The sequence below is a fragment of the Cryptotermes secundus genome, unplaced genomic scaffold, assembly GCF_002891405.2.
Source record: "Cryptotermes secundus unplaced genomic scaffold, Csec_1.0 scaffold1274, whole genome shotgun sequence".
Taxonomy (NCBI): Eukaryota; Metazoa; Arthropoda; class Insecta; order Blattodea; family Kalotermitidae; genus Cryptotermes; species Cryptotermes secundus.
Genome location: NW_019718632.1, coordinates 604,239 through 623,369, shown reverse-complemented (window position 1 = coordinate 623,369; position 19,131 = coordinate 604,239). Strand labels below are relative to the sequence as shown.

General features: G+C 46.5%; 2 protein-coding genes across 2 annotated transcripts in view; one reads left to right on the top strand and one right to left on the bottom strand.

Annotated features, from left to right (window-relative positions):
• LOC111862907 (immunoglobulin domain-containing protein oig-4) overlaps positions 1-19,131 on the top strand; it is a 125,218-nt gene that overhangs the window by 3,737 nt on the left and 102,350 nt on the right. The gene's annotated exons all lie outside the window — the stretch shown is intronic.
• The window catches only part of LOC111862976 (latrophilin-like protein LAT-2), a 46,470-nt gene continuing 34,672 nt past the window's right edge, over positions 7,334-19,131 (bottom strand). The window contains exons 3-7 of the mRNA XM_023848878.2: positions 14,039-14,144; positions 10,699-10,802; positions 9,648-9,824; positions 9,334-9,575; positions 7,334-9,173 (exon numbers count right to left, since the gene is read on the bottom strand). Of these exons, the coding sequence (XP_023704646.1) occupies positions 8,935-9,173; positions 9,334-9,575; positions 9,648-9,824; positions 10,699-10,802; positions 14,039-14,144 (868 nt within the window). The 3' untranslated portion in view covers positions 7,334-8,934. The remainder of the gene's footprint in view (positions 9,174-9,333; positions 9,576-9,647; positions 9,825-10,698; positions 10,803-14,038; positions 14,145-19,131) is intronic.

Genomic DNA, 19,131 nt, shown 5'->3' with positions numbered 1-19,131 from the left:
CCTGGACTCCAGGCTTACTTGGAAGCAGCATATAACCAAAAAAAGGAAACAGGTAGACCTAAAAGTAAAAGACATACATTGGATCATTGGAAGTAAATCCAGCACATCGCTAGATAGTAAAGTACTTCTGTACAAGACCATCATAAAGCCTATTTGGACCTATGGAATCGAACTATGGGGATGCGCCAGTAAATCGAACATAGCCATAATGCAACGAAGACAGTCCAAAATATTGCGGATGATCACAAATGCACCTTGGTATGTGTCAAATCAGACCCTACATGACGATCTCAATGTACCATTCGTCAAAGAAGTCATCCAAGAATGAAGCATAAAACACCACGATAAACTAGGACACCATAGCAATACATTACTGCAGCCCCTACTGGAACAACAACAACGAAGAAGGCTAAAGAAATTATGGCCCGCAGATCTACTTGATGGTTAGAGGATCTCTCATTGGAGGAGCCCTCATCACGACACAATAAGCACACGAGGACGGTGTTTAAATTAGCAAATTAGCTAAAAGAATGTATTTATTCTGATTGCTAATAAAAAAAAATGCAGGCGAGGAAAGCTTTGCCTTCCTTTGGGCTTTCCTAATTACATATACAGGAAAAGAAACATTCAGAACTGATGTATATGCTCCTGACATCTGCCCACTACTTTCGTAACTACCCAGCACTACGAAAAACTCTGGCAGATGTCTCTGATGTGCGGTTATGCTATTAGGCGAATGACGTAAAAGCAAAAATCGTTTGATAATGAAGATGATGCATTGCGGGAGATGGGCAACACGGGGGCCATAGATCCATTACAAACCGTCAGTAGCTTGTGCGTGTTAGAGTGACTTATGTCGCAAGTCAGCGCATCAGGAAAACCGCGAAGCCATTTCTGCCGACTGAATAATTCCATGCAGCAGAATCCTCTTTGAGACTCTGATAACTGTCAAAATATGCTCCACTTTTATGGAACCCGAAACCTCATTACAGTGTTCACAAAAGTCAGCAACTGTAGATCCCTTTGTCCGCATCCTTGTGGTTTTCCAGTTACAGTCTCTCTCATGGGTGTTACGTGCCCATGTTTTCTCCTTGATTTGCCAGTCGTAATATTCATTTTGTGGGACGTGCTGATTATGAAGTTCTAATAACATTTTTGGCGTGCCATAGCTCAGGCGATTAGTCGCCGGTTTTCCACGGCGACAACCCGGGTTCGATTCCAGTTCACTTGGGATTTGTGGTGGACTAAAGTGGTACGGGCGTAGGTTTTCGTCGAGTACTTAGGCTTCCCCTTGCCATTTCTCATTCCACCAAACCCTCCATACCCATCTGTCATTTGGGGCTGGTACAGTAGGCCAATTTATGGCTGACGTGCCAAAGTTGACTCGGTCTTATCCCACCCCAAGAAATTTTTAAAAATCCAGCCCTTGTAAGGTGCTGCGCTTTATGTTCTCTAGTTTTTTTTTGTCCTCAGAAATCCTCAGTCCATTTCCCGATAAGGTCATTGGGTTTTTCAGTTGACGTAATCGTTCCAGCTGCACTATGACCCTGGGGTCGACTCAGCCTCTAAAGAAATGAGTACCAGGACATCTTCCTGGGGGTAAAGGTCGGCCGGCGCGTAAGGCTGACTTACGACCATTTGTGAGCCGATTGTCTAGAAATTGTTCGAGCCTTGACGTCTCACAACCCAATGGGCCTTCACGGCCTGTTACAGGGATAGATTTGCCTTTTTACCCTCAATCTATATTGATTTCTTTGTGTGAGAGACCACGTTTGGCACCCACGCAAAACGAACCGTGCTTGGAGAGTAATTCTGAACCGAACGAAAGAAGCACTTTCTGGTCATGCTGTAGAGAGAGCTAATGGTGTGGCTAGGGCCCTGCTCCACGCTCTTGACACGCTAGTACGGACGGCAGTGCGGGGCGCTTTGGCGGAAACAATATTGCGCTGCGGATATTAGCATGTCACAAGGTCTGCAGTTCGATGGTTGCTACTAGCCGTGATCACCTGATCCAAACTAATTACTCGAGCACCTGTTTACTTTTCCGTCAGATTGCATCACACAAGTTGGGGCTTGTGGGCCGAGACACATTTAACTGCGCATTGCCCATCGCCCAAATAGTATTACGTGGAAACGTTCGCAATGGTTACAGTCCCTGGGATTTTATTTTGGTGATTTTGAAAAAAGAAAAGCAAAGAGAATTAATGATGCTTCCCTTGCCAAAGAACCGACTGAGCCCATGAGACGTACTCCGTTAGGCCCGCTGTGATTCAGTTTGGTTGATTACACGTGTTAATAGATGGCACAACAACAAAGGGTTTATGTCACGCTCTTCATTGCTTATGAACTAGCCTCGTAGTTCTTGTGTCCTGCTAGCTTCATTAAGCACGGTCATTCTAATTGAAGTACATGCTCTGTAGTTATATACAGCCCTGTATTATGTTAGTTTATTTCATTGTAAAATCGTGGCCTATTTTAAGGTGTAACTCCTGTATTTGGTTGGAGATATTCGGTCTCTCGGCCTAGATTCGATCTCGGACGCCAGAAGTACTCAGCAGAAGTATTCAGCTTTCAGCTGGAAGCAACACGCGCTACACGGCTGCGCTGTGTGATGCAGATTGAAGTTGTGTGCGAGGCGCGTAGGTGATTACGTTCGTTTGCAGCTCCTGTAACCTGTGACATGACTTTCCTCGTGTTTCGTCCTCCATTTGGAGAGAAGTGCTTGAATTGGGGATGTTTCCGGGGACTCTTCGGACCCGAAAGGGAGTAATCAACAGGAGGGTTGGGGTAAGATGCATAATTTATACTCTTCACCAGATATTGTTAAGGAACTGAAAGGCAGAACGAGATGCGTTGGGCACGTAGCACAGGCGAGCGGAGCGATAGGCTGAAGATTATTTGAGAACCGGAAGCTGAGGAGACTTGCACCAGTTGCGCGCCTAGCACACAGACTTATCTCGTTCGCAGGTATTGGATTGGCGTCACATGTAGAACGGGTTGTTAAAAGAAATAACTCTGACTGAGAAATTGCGATAGAAATATGCGTAAATTATGGGATAATATTAAAATGGATGTTTGAGAAATGTGTACTGCATAGAGCTCTTCTAGAGTAGGTTTTAGAATCCATTCGTCTATCATCTGTCGTGCTGTAAGCGACTGTGTCAGCTAGGAGACGGACATGTGTCACTAGCGTCTGCGCGCGCAACTAACTATGTGTGAGCGAGTGTCTGGGGTAGGTGCCCGGTCATAGTGCCCTTATACCTTGACTGTGCGTCCGGACTTCGCCGCAAATTAATTTCCTGTCATCCCTTTGAGGGGGAACGGCGCATCTTCTAGTTCGGCGCACGACCATATGGAGGCAGGAAATTGAATCAATAAGGCCGTGACGTGGCGTCATGTGACCTCTGCGATTTCAGAGGCGAAACCCCTTTTGTTTCCGGGTTCCCCCTCGTGCGCTGTTCGTTTGCTTAATCACGGACCAAGCTGGCTAACGTGGCAACGTTTCTGGCTTGCATCAGGTTAGAATCTCCAACGGCACAGCCGCTACCTCTCACCGTGGTTTCCTTCAGTCCCTCCAGGCAAATACCGGAAGAGTGCGTTTAGTTAGATCACGCCCACTTCCGTCCATCAATGATTATCCATGTTTATCAATGTGGAGAGATGAAATTTTGGTCAGTAATCCATTGTTACATACGGACTTTGGGTTATTGACTGATTGTTAATATATGAACATTGATTCACAAATTGATTGATTGTGAGGGTATAATAATTTAGGTTATTGCTAAGATATAAATTCTGGTTATTGAACGGTGGTTAGAGTGTGAATTTGGTTCACTCTCGTTGCATGATAACTTTGGTTCGCTGATTGTAGAGTATAGAAATTGTGTTTACACCGTGTAGGTGTAGTAGACTAAGGGCAGTAAGGTTTAAGAGGGTGTGTAATCGCAGATTGTGTATAACAAGGTTGTATGTATGTAATTGTTGATTTAATTATAATTGTTTACGTTTTAACATGTTGAGTGTTTATTGGGTTATTTCACTGAACGGAATAGGAGATACTGATATGTTGGGTTTTTGGACTTTATCCATTGTCCTGGTTTTTAAGATAACAAATAAAAACGCGACGTTTCGGAAACTGGATCTGTTTCCGTCCTCAGGTGAAGGAAAACACCTATTCAGTTGGGTCCCTTAGAAAGAGCTAGCCTCAATCACTGGACAAACCGATGTCACAAAACATGAAGGTTATAAAAACCTGAGACCAGGCTAAGTCCATGAGAGCTAATAAGAAAAATATTCATAACAAATTGTAGCAAACACTTACAAGCGTGGAACCACGATAGATAGATCTGTAGAAATCTATCTATCTATCGTGGTTCCACGCTTGTAAGTGTTTGCTACAATTTGTTATGAATATTTTTCATATTAGCTCTCATGGACTTAGCCTGGTCTCAGGTTTTTATAATCTTCATGTTTTGTGACATCGGTTTGTCCAGTGATTGAGGCTAGCTCTTTCTAAGAGACCCAACTGAATAGGTGTTTTCCTTCACCTCAGGACGGAAACAGATCCAGTTTCCGAAACGTCGTGTTTTTATTTGTTATCTTAAAAACCAGGACGATGGATAAAGTCCAAAAAACCAACATATCAGTGTGTTATACTCCATCGTCAGAATCCTATAGTAATTACTTGGAATAGGAGATATCCACAGATGCCCGACATGTATTGACCGCTTGGGGCACAACAAACGGGTGGCAAGCGTTGAGAGTCCCAAAATTTGGTGATAGCGGTTGGCAACGGCGAGTTATAATAAGAATTTGGATGACGCAACTGTGTGACAAAATGAACTGTTTTCAGCGGTGGGATATAATAGGAATTTTGAGGGGTTCCCACGGTGGATGGCGTTTGGTACCACAAAGTACCTAGACTATGTGACGTCAAATGGTAGTGTTATTGATGAATTGACATGGATTTGGAAGTAAGCGTTCGTGACTCGATGCACTATCCCGGCACCCGCGTGTAGGCACTGAGGAAATTAACGACAGGCTTACGTCAAGACGTGGACACGCAGTAGTGTAGTTTGTTGAGGCACTATACTGCAAGCCAGCAGGTCGCGGGTTCGAGTCCCAATGAGGTGGAGTTTTTTTTTCAATTTACGTAATCCTTCCAGCCACAATACTGCCTTGGGGTCGACTCAGCCCCTAACAAAAATGAGTACCAGTAATCTTCCTGGGGGGTAAAGGGCGGCCGGCGCGTAAGGCTGACAATCTTACCGCCATCTGTGAGCCGATTGTCTAGAAGATGTGGGAGCCTCAACCTCTGACAACCCTATGGGCCTCCACGGTCAGTTACAGGGAAAACTTTACGTTTTTACACAAGAAACAACAGAGTTTGCGATAGAGCAATCTGTGTACTAGATACGCGTTACGTTTGCAGCACGACTCGCGAAATTTGCATAACACGACGTATCAACCAGAGTATTATGGGGAAGAACCGACATATCAACCAGAGTATTATGGGGAAGAACCGACATATCAACCAGAGTATTATGGGGAAGAACCGACATATCAACCGGAGTATTATGGGGAAGAACCGACATATCAACCGGAGTATTATGGGGAAGAACCGACATATCAACCGGAGTATTATGGGGACGAACCGACATATCAACCTGAGTGCTATGGGGAAGAACCGACATATCAACCAGAGTATTATGGGGAAGAACCGACATATCAACCAGACTGCTATGGGGAAGAACCGACATATCAACCAGACTGCTATGGGGAAGAACCGACATATCAACCAGACTGCTATGGGGAAGAACTGACTTATCAACCTGACTGCTATGGGGAAGTGCCACAGAATTTTGTCCGTGAAACCCGAAATCCTTTAAATCGAGGATTTACTCTAGTCTAACAATAATATTATTACAGAGCAGGAAGTTTTGTGTGTTAGCTGCAGTTTATCTGATGAACTGTTGAAGTTTTGAGCGTCAGATGTTGCAAACAGACGAATAAACCGCTGGCTCCCAAGAGCGCAGGTTGAACAGCCTCTGTTGTCGTGTCTCAAGTGCAATAATCACGTGGGGCCCTTTGACGCAGTTTCAAGAGGTTGTAGCAACATGTTTCAGGGGCTCTGGGTTCAGCTGTAATTAAATAGCGGGTGGCATATATATGGCTCTTGCTGGGACACGTAGCTCCGGGAAGGTTAATAAGGTGAAGTAGTGAAGGCTGTGTTATCGAACAGCGAGCCTTCTGCTCGCACTCTCTGTGATGTGTGATTTGCATCTACATGACGAACCTGTAAGCTGCTAGGGAAATTATGAATGCTCGCGAATTCTGCCATACACTTGCTGGCTAAGTAAACATACTCGTACGTTCTCCGGCATCCAGTAATGAAAATGTTGCAGGATAACCATTAAAATCAATAACAAATAGAAGAAAAATTGATACAAATCCAATCAAAGTTATCTACAAACCAGAAGGAAAAACAAATTAAAATTGGAGGTAATGAATTTAAATTTTTATCTCCTTATTTTGTCCTTTTTGTTATATTTCTCGCTTTTATTATTCATTTCTTTATTTTACAGGTTGTCTCTTGACGTAGGTTTATTATTTTTCTGAGTTTAAAAATTGAATCAACTGTCTGTTGTTAATACCAATTAAAGTGCACCTACACAGCTGTATGAATTTCTTACTTAATACAAATCGAAACATTTAGAACGGTTGTCATTCTGGAGTATAACAAATCAGTTGAAATCTAATTCATAATACTCGTATGTAGCATAAAAACTTACTTACTTACTTACGGAGCTGAGCCCTTCTTGAGGAGAAGCTAAGTCTGCAGCTACTCAAGAATTTCCCAGGATTTTATGGAACCCGAAGGTTCATTACCGTGTTCACAAGAGCCCTCCACTGGTCCCTATCCTGAACCAGATCAATCCAATCCATACCATCCCATCCTATCTCTCTAAGATCCATTTTAATATTGTTCACCCACCTACAACTTGGTCTTTCCAGTGTTCTCTTTCCTTCTGGCTTTCCCACCAATATCCTATAGAAATTTCTTTTCTCCCCATTCGTGCTACATGCCCTGGCCGCTTCAACCTCCTTGACTTGATCATTCTCTTTATACTTTGCGAAGAGTACAAATAATGAAGATCTTCATTATACAATTGTCTCGAACCTCCTGTCACTTTATCCCTCTTCGGTCCAAATATTCTCAACACCCTCAGTCTTTGTTCCTCCCTTAATGTCAGAGACCAAGTTTCACACCCATACAGAACCACAGGCAAAATTATAGTTGTATATTCTAATTTTTATGTTTCCTGACAGGAGACAAGAAGACAAAAGTTCCTGGACTGAATGGTAGCAAGCATTACCCGAATCCAGTCTCTAAATTTTCTCCTGAACCATGTAGCACACAATACTGCCACTAAATTGCCTTAGCTGCGCGTACGTGGATACAGTTTGAGTCACGGGAATTGCAAAATGTCTGACTGTGCGTACGTCAGCTGAAATAAGCCTCAACATATGCAAGTGCTGTTTCTTAGAGAAAGGCGAAATAAAACAGTGTGCAGCAAAGGACGCAAGTCCAGACTTGGGGTCGTCATATGAGCCCTGGGTCTTGATCAAGTGACTCCTCAGTACGGACTTACGTCAGTTTAGCGCACAGCTCCGTGTTACTATAGAAACAGTTTATTGTAACTAGTACACAGTGATATGTTTTATATAAGTCCTTCTAGCGTGAAACGGAGAAATATCTCCTGCAACTGGTGAGGCGTGGTGGAACTGGCCACTCGGCTTTAATGATGATTGAATGCACGGCTGATTTTCCCACTCGTTCTGTATCGATCAGAAGACTGGGAACGCATTACACTGCCCCGGAGAAACATTCATAATAATCTCGTAATGACTCACTGGGCGTAGCTATTTCTGCTCTAAACAGAACTCAAGACAGCCTAGAGGCCACTACACCAGCCGTTTGTGTTTTAAAAGGACAGGTGTTAAGTAGGGTAAATCTACATAATGATGTGACGTACCATTTTTCGTGGTACTTTACCTTAATTGGGTATGTATATCAGAGTGAGTTGTAGCATTTCTCCATAGATGGCTCCACTTTCTGCCGCGAAGGATTTGTCTCTCAAGACCACCAAGACGAAGGCAGTACATTCTTCCGAAGGGGCGGAATCTACATATGAGGTTGTAGCGTGGCGTCACATTCCAAACGACCACAGTTTAACCGATGCTGTGACTGAGGTTTCCCTCACTCGCAGCGAAACTCTAGACGAGGTTCTGAAGGTCGTCGATATGAAGATCACAGTCTTCGGGGATGAGACTACGCGCTCTGGTAACACGTTACCAGTGTTCCTGAGGAATTTGTTGCCTTTATTCTTCAGGGTAAGAGATTACGGTACAGATATAGGGACAGGGAAGAAGGCACCAAGGCCCTCATCAGTGTCAGGGCTACTCTATTTCACGCCCGGCTTTCTCTGATAGCTTGAGGGTTGAAGCAGCAGAATGCTTCAAAACTGGGAAAGTTGTGCCAGATTGCGGGCGTCACGTTCCAGAACACAGCGTCTCCCTCAACTGCAGATTTTGTCACTTGAGATGCGGGTGAGGGTGAAATGTAGGCTCCGCGAGGACTCGACGGGAGATATGATCGCGATCCATACGTAGATCGGCCGTGCAGACGTCGAGGCAAACTACTGACTTTATTATGTTGAAAATATGAACTCCTGATGTCTCAAATGGACGCCTTCTTGTGCTGGCTGCCCTGCAGTACCCAGACTAGATTAAGAATTTAACAGAATTGTTATAGAGCGGTGTCAGGTTTTGTCGCAATCGAAGATGCCCCAGCTCGATTGTCTCAGAAGTGGAGGAGCTCTCTTCAGCTGGTCGTCGAGACGTGTAAGTACATAGATCCTTACTGATGACGTGCTACACGGCGTCTGGGGTCGGCTCCCACGTGAGCAGCTGCAGACTAGTTGACTTGGAGAGCTCCGAAGACGTTCCGACTGCACAGTACGTGGTGGGGGCCTTCCTACTGGAGCCACGTCTTCGACGGAGCGTGCGGGTGTAGATCTTGAGGACCTGGCAGTTGCACGCGACGCACAGCGCCACTGCGATCCCCTGCAGGCCGTGCCCCACATTGAACGCAGCCCAGAAGGCGTTCATCCCTGCGAAACAAGGAAACTGAATGATGCCGAGGGTAGTGCGGACCGCTTCCTTTCCATCCGGTGTCAGTGTCAGGAGTGCATTGGTGTTTTGGCATAGCCTGTGTGCCTTAACGAGGAAGCTAAATACCAACTCTACGTGTCTAAAGCACAGATGTCCTACCGGTGAGTTTCGCAAGGGCTCCCAGCCCCGCCACTGTCGCGATGAGGACTGTGACCTTGAGGAACAGGAATATCTGCAAGTGGCGTTTACGGCGCATCTTGTCGCGCGCACGCCGAGTCACTTGCATGCTGACGGTAAAGCGGGCCACAACGGCGCCACGGGCGAGGAACACGATGACGGCCACCAGCAGCGCCGCAACAGGCAGCAGGAACCCGAATACGAACGCGTCATGGTCCAGGAACCTGCAAAGCAACACAGCGGATGCAGCACACGATGGATGGCGTGCATGCTAGCGCATGTGGATCGCTACTCACCAGCAGTTGGTGTGTTGCAGCGTCGCCGTGTCCAGGAGGTTTCCTCCCTTCTGGCGCAGCTGTAGCACTATCGCCGCTGCGAGGAGCAGAATGGGCGTCCCCCACCCGAACAGACTGTACTTCCAAAAGGAGGATCCGATCCGGGGGTCGGACAGCGGCACCAGATTCACGTTCTTCCTTCAGGGCGAGAGACACGGGACATAGCATGAAGCGCATCTGCACACAGTGCTTAAGCATTCAGTTCCTACCTCACAGGAAACACGCAGTCTCTGTCAGAACGGCAATTGCTGTTTAGTAGAATAGCCGTGAATCGTGCCAAGTACTTACTAAATGCGCTGCGCTAGCAAAGTGATAAAGTTACGGCAGGTGGTACGTTTAGTGACCACCGCCTCCACTGCTAGCTCCCGTCGATGGATAGTCTTTTACTACGAAGAAGAAACAAAGCACGTAAATTTACACTGATGTAGATGCTGAACAACTTGCTCATGCGAGACAGATGGTAATTATGCAGTGCTCTGCAAGCATATCGCCTTAGTCATGTGGTACTTAAAGTTACCAGTGCTTTACAGGAAGCTGAATTTAATTTGAACTGTCGGTTGTTTATGTGTCCAGGATCTACCTAAACTAAACTGACTTCATGGAGCTGAGCCCCTCTTGAGAAGCTGCCAGTTGTGAAGCTACTCAATATCTTCGAAGAACTTTATGGAACCTGAAGTTTCATTACCGTGTTCACAAGAGCCCTCTTCTGGTCCCTATCCTGAGCCAGATCGATCCAGTCTAAACCACCCCATCCTATCTCTAAGATCCATCTTAATATTATCCACTCACCTATGTCTTGGTCTTCTAGTGGTATCTTTCCTTCTAGTCTTGCTACCTATATCCTATATGCATTCCTCTTCTCCCCCATTCGTCCTACATGCCCATCCCATCCCATCTTCCTTGTCTTGATTTTTCTAATTATACCTGGGGACGAGTGGGAATTATGAAGCTCCAACCTCCCGTCACACCCGTTGAAATGTGTCTGGGACCTACGTACATGCGTGTTGCTCACCTGAAGACGCTGTACATGTCGTGCGTCATGGCGGTGAGCCAGCAGAAGACGGTGAGGCGCATGTACTGCAGGGAGAAGGCCAGCGCCACGCACAGCTCGGGGTCCTGCAACAAGTGTTCGAGTTGAATTGCATCTTCATACTGCGGCCTCCTGGACTGGGACACCATGCAGTCTACATAGGCAGATGCCGGACTACACAGCGTCACATCCCAGGAGAAAATACTCATAGCTGTCACCACCGTGATAACCTGAAATTTCATGAAACACTGGGCTAGCACCCGTCGGGGGTCCGTTAGTCCCGTATTCCTTTGAGACCGACTCCCATTCCCAAGACTAACACTTACAAATGCTCTAATGTAAACCCTAAATGCTGCACTTCGCATGTCCACATCGAAACACTAGCACTGTTCACAGACACAGTACGTAGCCAACTGCTACACATCGCGTGCAACCCGAAATTGCTTTCAGCCCACCGTCACTCTCCATTTATTCGTGCAAGTTAATAGCAAGGAGTGTCTGAGTATTTGAGGCAATGTGAGGTAAATGCAACCTTCTTTCAGGAGCGCCATTGTGGCTATTGTATTGTCACGTGTACGAGTGCGACTGTCGGCGGAGTTTGCGAACGGATATTGGATTTATTGGCCGCTTATACACACGACTCCTAATTAAACTTAATTATAGCGCCATCGTTAATTTACAAAATTTACAGTTCACTAGAGCACACAGACCAGTGTTCTCAGTCTGTTATAATCTCCGCTAGCCATCTCCTGGCAACGGATTCTAACTGCGGCTATTCCTCTGCTTTCTGGCCTAAATCCTAACGACGGTTTCCTTCTAACTGATATATTCTTGGCTTCAATTGTCCTCCTTATAATCCTTTTGCACGGACCGATTAGAGAACACCGTTTCGAACAGTACCTTTATTGTCACATGCGTATCCGTTACTGCGGAATTTTTATTTCCCGAGCCGTTGCCTGGAAATGACTTTGGTGTGTGCTCATCTCGCGGTCTTTGCATAGTAACGGCTCTACATGCTGCATTAACTTGTCGCAGAACAAAGTGTTTGTATGCGTCGCATATCGATTAGTTTCAGTTCCGTTCACTGGGATGTCGCCGTAACTAGAGGGTCCTCATTGAGGCGTCCCGCAGATTTCACGGGCGGCTAAGTAGAACAGCGCCTGCCATCTGCGCATGTGTGAGTCTGTCAGACTTAAGGGGAGAACATAGATTGATGGTGTTTGAGAGCAGGGCGCTGAGGGTAATATTAGGACCTAAGAGGGAAGAAGTGACAGGAGGATAGAAAATAAAATTGCGTAATGAGGAGCCTCATAGTTTGAATTCTGCAACACATGTTATTACCACAAGAGTCTGACGGAGTAATTCCTACAGGTTTAGTTGGAAAACTTCTTAGTAGACCAGGCTAATATGTTGGGATAGTACTGTTCTTCTTCTTCTGTTCCTGCTGCTCCCACTTGGAGCACAGGGCATCCGTGAAACGCTCGTTTCTTAATCTAAGACAGTCAGTAGGGCTCTTTGGTCTGGGGATCAGCTACCTAAGACAAACAGAATAAACAGAAACAGACATCCATGCCACGAATGGGATTCGAACCCACGATCCTAATGTCCGAGGTGGCAAAGACATTTCATGCCTTAGATCGCGCGACCGGCCACAGATCAGCGGAAGGGCTTGGGCAGAATTTAGCTGGCTCATGATGCGCTCTTGTGAACACAGCAATGAACCTTCAGGTGAGCAGGAGTTGGCTTCTCGAGGAGGTGGACTTTGAATGGAAGTGTTTACTAAAGGCAAAGCTTTGGCAAGTCGGCACGTGGCCTCTCTCGGCTGCTGGGCACCAACCGGCACATCTCACCCAGACTCTGTTCCCAAATGAACCAGAGAGCGGAGAATCCGTTCATTTCATTACAGCCAGTTCATCCCTCCTGTTGGTCGCCAAACGCCAAGCCAGTGCCCAGGTTGCTCTACAAGCAGTGACACGTCTCCGAAACCTTGAATATCAATTTATCATCCGTCTCTCTCTCTCTCTCTGACGTGCTTGCCCTTCATGTAAACCGTCGCTAGATCCCTTGAGCCCCCCCCCCCCCCCCCGAAGGTATCACCTTCACTTGTCAGGTTCAGGCAACATCAGCAGAGACTGGTTCTACTCATGCTTTTGTTTCACACGGATCGATACGTGAAAGTTTCCCATTTCTTCTTTCTTCCCACAGTTCCTGTCTCTCTGATGTCATCGTTCTTGTGGTCTTCCCATAGCTATTTTCCCTTCAAACCTCAATTCCCTTTCTGTCCTTGGCATTAAAAGTTAAGTGTGGTCACTTTTGTTTACACAAAACATGGTTTATGAAAATATGAACACATGCCTGACGTAGCGACTGAACGAGCCACCCGTCGCCCGAGAGCATTAATGTATGTCGTGATGCGACTAACCGAGACATTGCGCCTGCATTGTGTCGTGTAGACCATACGCGTCATCGCCATGTCGGAGAAGTGGCCTGCACTGCACGGCGCTCCAACACTGCGCTGTACCAAAGTGTCATCATTAGACAATTACAATTTACAGTTTACTTTAAAATTCACCACGGCACGTGCTGAGTCTTCTCACTCAGCTGTGCCGTCACAGGACCTCGTTTACGCCACGACCGAGTCTTCCAAACCCTTGCCAGTTCATCTGTCAGCCTGTCATTCGAAGGAAATGCAGTCAGCAGTGATGTGATGTGAGTGACTACAGACGGGGTTTGGATTGATAATGGGTTATATCGAACTCTTTACAACTCGTAACTACGAGTAAGGATTGTGCTCGCACTGTTCTACAGACTTCACAAACCGCTACGGGACACGCTAGGTCTTCTCACTCTGATACACACTTCATTAGACGTTGCTTGATAGCGGCTACCAGCGAGACACTTCCTCCTGGTTCCAGAACTGTTACCGGCCTCAACTACCAGCTTCTCACAAGAGCTGAACCCTTAATTTGTCTTCATTGTAACATCTCGGCACGGATCGCACAGGAAACACCGTTCCTCTTGCTGTGCAATTGTTGCTTTCGTGTTTGTTGGGTTTTCCCACGTGATCCCTACTCAGCCACTGCCTAGCAACTGCTGTTGTGTAGTTGCATGTCTCCTGGTCGTTGCCCAGCAACGGGTCTACATGTTCATTAATAAGTATGTTTTCAAATTGCTGAATGGCAGTTTTGTACGTTGGGGGGGGGGGATGAAACGTTTTGATTCACGTGAGGGGAGCTTCAGGTAGAAAGAAGATGGTGATGAGACTGCCTAATTCTGTCCCACTGGTTATCAGCGGGGCTGCTTGTGACACTACGTCTCTTACCTGGACGCCTCCGACGCCGATGACGTATAGGAGCTGCGCCATGAAGAGAGCAGCGAGCAGGTTCATGAGCGTCGTGCCTGACAAGTTCCGCAGGTCGGAGAACAGGCTGCAACAGACAGACAGACAGATAAATGCTTCGCCGTGACAAATTGTGTGACGGGCGCGTTCAGTTCGTCCGCAGGTCCCAGACTCAAGTCTGGACTGGGAGCATAAGTCTAATTTTGGGGACGTCAAATTTCCCAGTTTCCACTTCAGTAACGGAAGCGTCATACTGCGTCTAAGCTAACGGAGAGCAGGGAACCCGATGTTTCGGCACCGCTGGGACCAAGCTGGCTGGCGTAGCAGGGGAGGTGCTGGGTTGGAATCCCTGCCGAAATATTGGCTATCCTGACTGAAACATATAGTAGTTTTCCTCAGTCCCTCCAGGCAAATGCCGGGGGAAGTACCTCGATTAGGCCATGACCACTTCCTTCCAAATCCTTTCACATTCGTACATCATCCTGCCACTAGACGGTGTACAGTCGGCGTCATAAGTTTACATCCCCTTCCCCCCCCCACGAAGTGGCGCTGCTGAAACCAAAGTCAGGAGTAATACCAGACTCTCGGCCTTAATGTCTATTTCTTGATCTTCCAAGTGGCTTCTTTTCATATTTTTACGAAGGCCTCTTCGTGCTGCTTCTTTATTAAATTCTGCCATGGGTTTCCGTCTGCATGTTTCGTACTCTCATCTTTGTCGACTTTCTTTGGCCTATCCTGAAGATAGCAGAGATGTCGTGCTTGATGTACGGATCTGGAAGGAAGCGGTTGTGGCCTAATCGTGGTTATCTCCCGGCATCTGCCTAGACTGGACCGGGGAAAGAACGGAAGCCTCAGTGAAGAGAGCCTGTGGCCCGGCAAAGTAAGGTAAAGCTATCCCTGTAGCAGGCCGTGGAGGCACATAGGGTTGTGAGACGTCGAGGTTCCCACATTTTGTAGACAATCGGCTCACAGATGGCGGTGAGGTTGTCAGCTTTACACCGGAGTTTCCAAATGAGAACCCCTGCATACGATTCCAGGGCGTTACCGCCACGCCAACCTGCTCGGTAATAGTTTGCTACTTCGTCAGGCTGAACAGAAACGGAGTTTGGCAGCGCGGAGGGAAGTTTCGTTGGCGCGCTCTGTGCGAGCAGACGGTTCGGCTCCGCCTGCCTGAGAGTTACCCGCACTGCAAACGATTCCTATCCTATTATGCTTGAAAGATAAAACGAGATTACCAATAAATGTGGTTGTCATGGAAACCATATATCTGGTCCTTCCGTTATGGACTGTGTAGTAGGGCATGACGACTCTTCCGCAACTTCAAGAGAAATGCAGCATGGCCTTGTTTGTATATAAAGGGCGTGTCAGACCGGAAAGAGAAATTTGGAAATGTCAAACTGATTGCAATGCATTAGAAGTGCAGCGCTACTTGTTACAAGCCGATCTTGAAGCACAGTCTTAGTATAACAGCTGCAGGTCCCGTCATTTGGTACAGAAGCTTTCGTGTTATTAACTTGCACTGCTTTCTCTCGCATTCCTCTCCAAGTCCTACACGTGTGGTGTGTCGAGGCCGGCATTTCATGTCATCTCCTATGAATAACACACACAAATAGTCGTAAACCGTCTCCTTAATGCAGTATACTGTACTTCACATATCCGCAGCAGAGTGTTGTGACATGATGGCAGACGCTAAGGACACAAGCAGAGAACATTGTTGGGATCCGTTATCAGACAACGGCTAGTGAAGACATAAAAAATTTAGCGTGTACTGTAGTGATAAATAGAGTGCGCGAATTAGTGACAGCTTTATAATCACTTGTAGTCCCGATTTTTCATTTTCAGTACATGAAATTACCAATTCAAACACTGTGTCCAGTCACCGACACGTGACAGTAGAATTAGTACTCAGAAGAGACGGAAACAAAACACTGCTATCTCGTTCTTGGCCTCATATGTGACATACGTTCATGCAGCGTGCTGGCTCTGGGCAGGTTGTTGCTATGGTAACTCGAAATTGCGTAACTTCAAAGCTCTCGTCTCATTTTTAAATAATTTGCAGACCTCCTTCGTCGCAGAGGATCTAGCTGAAAGCATATGCATCTCAGGCTCTGAGTGAAGGGCACAGGCGGACCGCTATGTTAGCTTCTGATTGATACGGTGTGAGCAAGCTCATAACTTTCTTTCAGATCTGAGCGAATATGTTCTGTCCCTCGATGATATATTTCAGTTCGAGGTACCAATGGAGTCACCAGATGTCAGATTTTCGAACTTATGTGTTCACGCAGAAAAGAAAAGTATGGCGTTCTGCTGCTCTGTGATGTTTTTGACGTTATAAAACCTGGATAATTGAGTTTGGGTTATAGCTTAGCCGTCTCAGTGAACAGTAAATGATCCGCTGTGAAGCTGGGAAGCGAACGGCGAACGCTCGGGATTTCCAGCGAGTGTTGCAACGAGAAGCGTCTGTTGTGTTCTGCTTACCCGTTCCGACAAGCTTCATTAATGTAGAACGCCAAATTTAATCGAATTCCGTTGTGTTACTTCGGAGATAAAACATAACGGTCGAACGTGACCTCTCAATCATGCGTTTATTTCATGTAATTTCGTTCTCTGACGGACACGGGTTGTATAGCTGTGACGCAGAGCCGTCTGGTCTGTCCAGACGTTGTTAAAATTGTTTCGAGTTGAAAGAGGACCTCTTCACGGTAACGGGACACTCTTGCAGGTGCTGCCTCTCACAGACACGGCAGTAATTCGCAGCTCTAGCCCTCGAGTGCGTTTCACCTCTGTACACACAGAGTTTTACTGTAACAACGGAACATAGCCCAGTATCCACAGTCACTACTGGACTGCCTGGGCCTCTCAAGTCAAGTCTTCATATGACATTTCGATATTTGTGCGCAGTTCTCTCATCCTTATGCTTACTCCATGACCTGTCCATCTGTTCCTTCCGTTAAGTAACTGTACCGAGCAGAGTTCTCTAACCGACAAGCTGATAGTTGGTAAGCTAGTCAAGAAATTCTCAGAATTCATCTGTCCCCCAAAGTTCATTATCTTGTTCGCAAGAGCCCACAACTAGTCCCTACCTTAGGCCAGATGAATCCAAGTCCACATCGTCGTATCCTGTATTCTTCTACACCCCTTCCCCCGGGCTTTCAAGTGGTCTGTCGTCTCTCCATGCATGTTACATGTCCAGTCAATCTTATTATCTTTAACGTGATCTTTCTAAAATATTTTATGAGGATTTCAATCTATAAAGCTCTTCATTTTGCATTTTTTTTCCAGAACATATCCCGTCATCCCTTTTCGGTCCATATATTCTCCTCAGCACCCTCGGTCTGTGTTCTTCCCTGGGTCAGAGACCACGTTTCACGCGTGTATAAAGCTACAGGCGAAATGATAGCAAGCATTGCCTCCTCTTACGATTTTGTTTGTGGGCCAAAACTGCAAAGTGGCGGAGTCGGGTTAAATAATTAGTGTGCCCGAGTGTGTTTGTTAGCCAAGTTTCCGAAGCGAGAGCCGGGCGGCTGTGTTCCCATGTAATAGCTCCCAAACCGAACTAACTCGATTGTGCGGCTGTCGCTGTGACCCCTGTACCCAGAGCAGCCACATCGATCTGCTCACATCTTCACAATCCACTGTATTTCCCTAACTTCCATCTCCCTCGAGGTAGGTCAGTCGGTACAGGTGGGTGGGCCTCGCACCCAGTTGTGAGAAGTGAGAGGCTGGTAGCTGAGGCCGGTGACAGTTCGGGAACCCAGAGGAAGAGGAACGTCCGCTGTTGGAAGCTGCTACCAAGCAACGGCTAGCGAAGACTGAGAATACTTTATGTGTGCTATAGTTCCAGTGATCTTTGGAGTGTGTAACTCAGTGAGCCTGCCGCAGTTACGTTCTGTAAGTGCTCAGGAAATCCAATTACCAGTCCAAACCTCGTCTATAGTCACTCATCACGAGATGATATTAAAATGGGTTTATAGACAGATATAGATGTGAATCGTTCGGCTTAGAAGGCGCTCGAATGAACGCGGTAATGGGCCTTCAGAATTCATGAAGAAGGAACTCTTCAGCTTCAGCTGAATTTTCTTTCCTGAGCTATTTTACGGTCATGTCAATAGCTGGAATGGAAGGCGTATATGTGAACACAGAAATTCAAAGGATTTGGAACGAGGTGGTCGTTGCCAAGTCTATACACCATCTCGGTATCAGGGTGCCGCGGGCTAAGAGTAGTGCTGAAATTTGCTCAAAATGGCAGAATGGTGAGCAGAATCTTCTCTGGCAAACTCGTTTGAAAATGTGCTGGACACGTTTCGATTAAATTTGGTACTGACGGCCTACAGCTAATTTGACTGCAGTCTTTGTTGTATGGCTGTCACAATTTGTCTATCTGACAGTTGCTCTCAGCGGATTTTGCATAACGATGCAGTGGCTTGGCTGCTAAGTTCCCACTAGCCCGTACTGGAGTTCCGCCCTCAGAGAGGGGGGGGCGCTACAGCATGTCTGAGATATTGACTCTCACTGGACTGGACTGTAAGTGGAGTGAATCCCGCGAAATACGGGAATATTTGACGTCACAACAGCTTAACTGAACTCGGTGTAAAGACCGTGTCCCCCCTCGTTGGTAATGAGAACTGCGAGGCACGAGAAGACGTGGAGTTAGGCTGTCACGCCACATGACATGTGTCTGGAAGGGACACATTTAATATAATTAGTCCCAGTTACGGAGGGGCTTTACATTATACATACGGACAGACATACAGGCTAAAGTGAACCACCATGTCATCCACAGAATTGTTCCTTCTGGAAATGTTCCGATCCGTCGCTTTGAGTTCGTTTAAAACAAAAGAAATGCGAATTCATTTCCGCTTTGTTATTAGGATCGCGCTCACTTCCGTAAAAGTGGGGCACCCCAGAGCCAGTTGCTGCGGCCTTTCCTGCTCCGTGTGATGTGCATGCAACATTCGGCAAGCCACAAAATAAACAGCATCTGTCAATTAGTATGCGAGCCTTCTAGTTTCATTTGTTTTACAATCGATACCGCCCCCTGCCACTCTCGCTTGTTTGCATTTCTGCCGCTTATC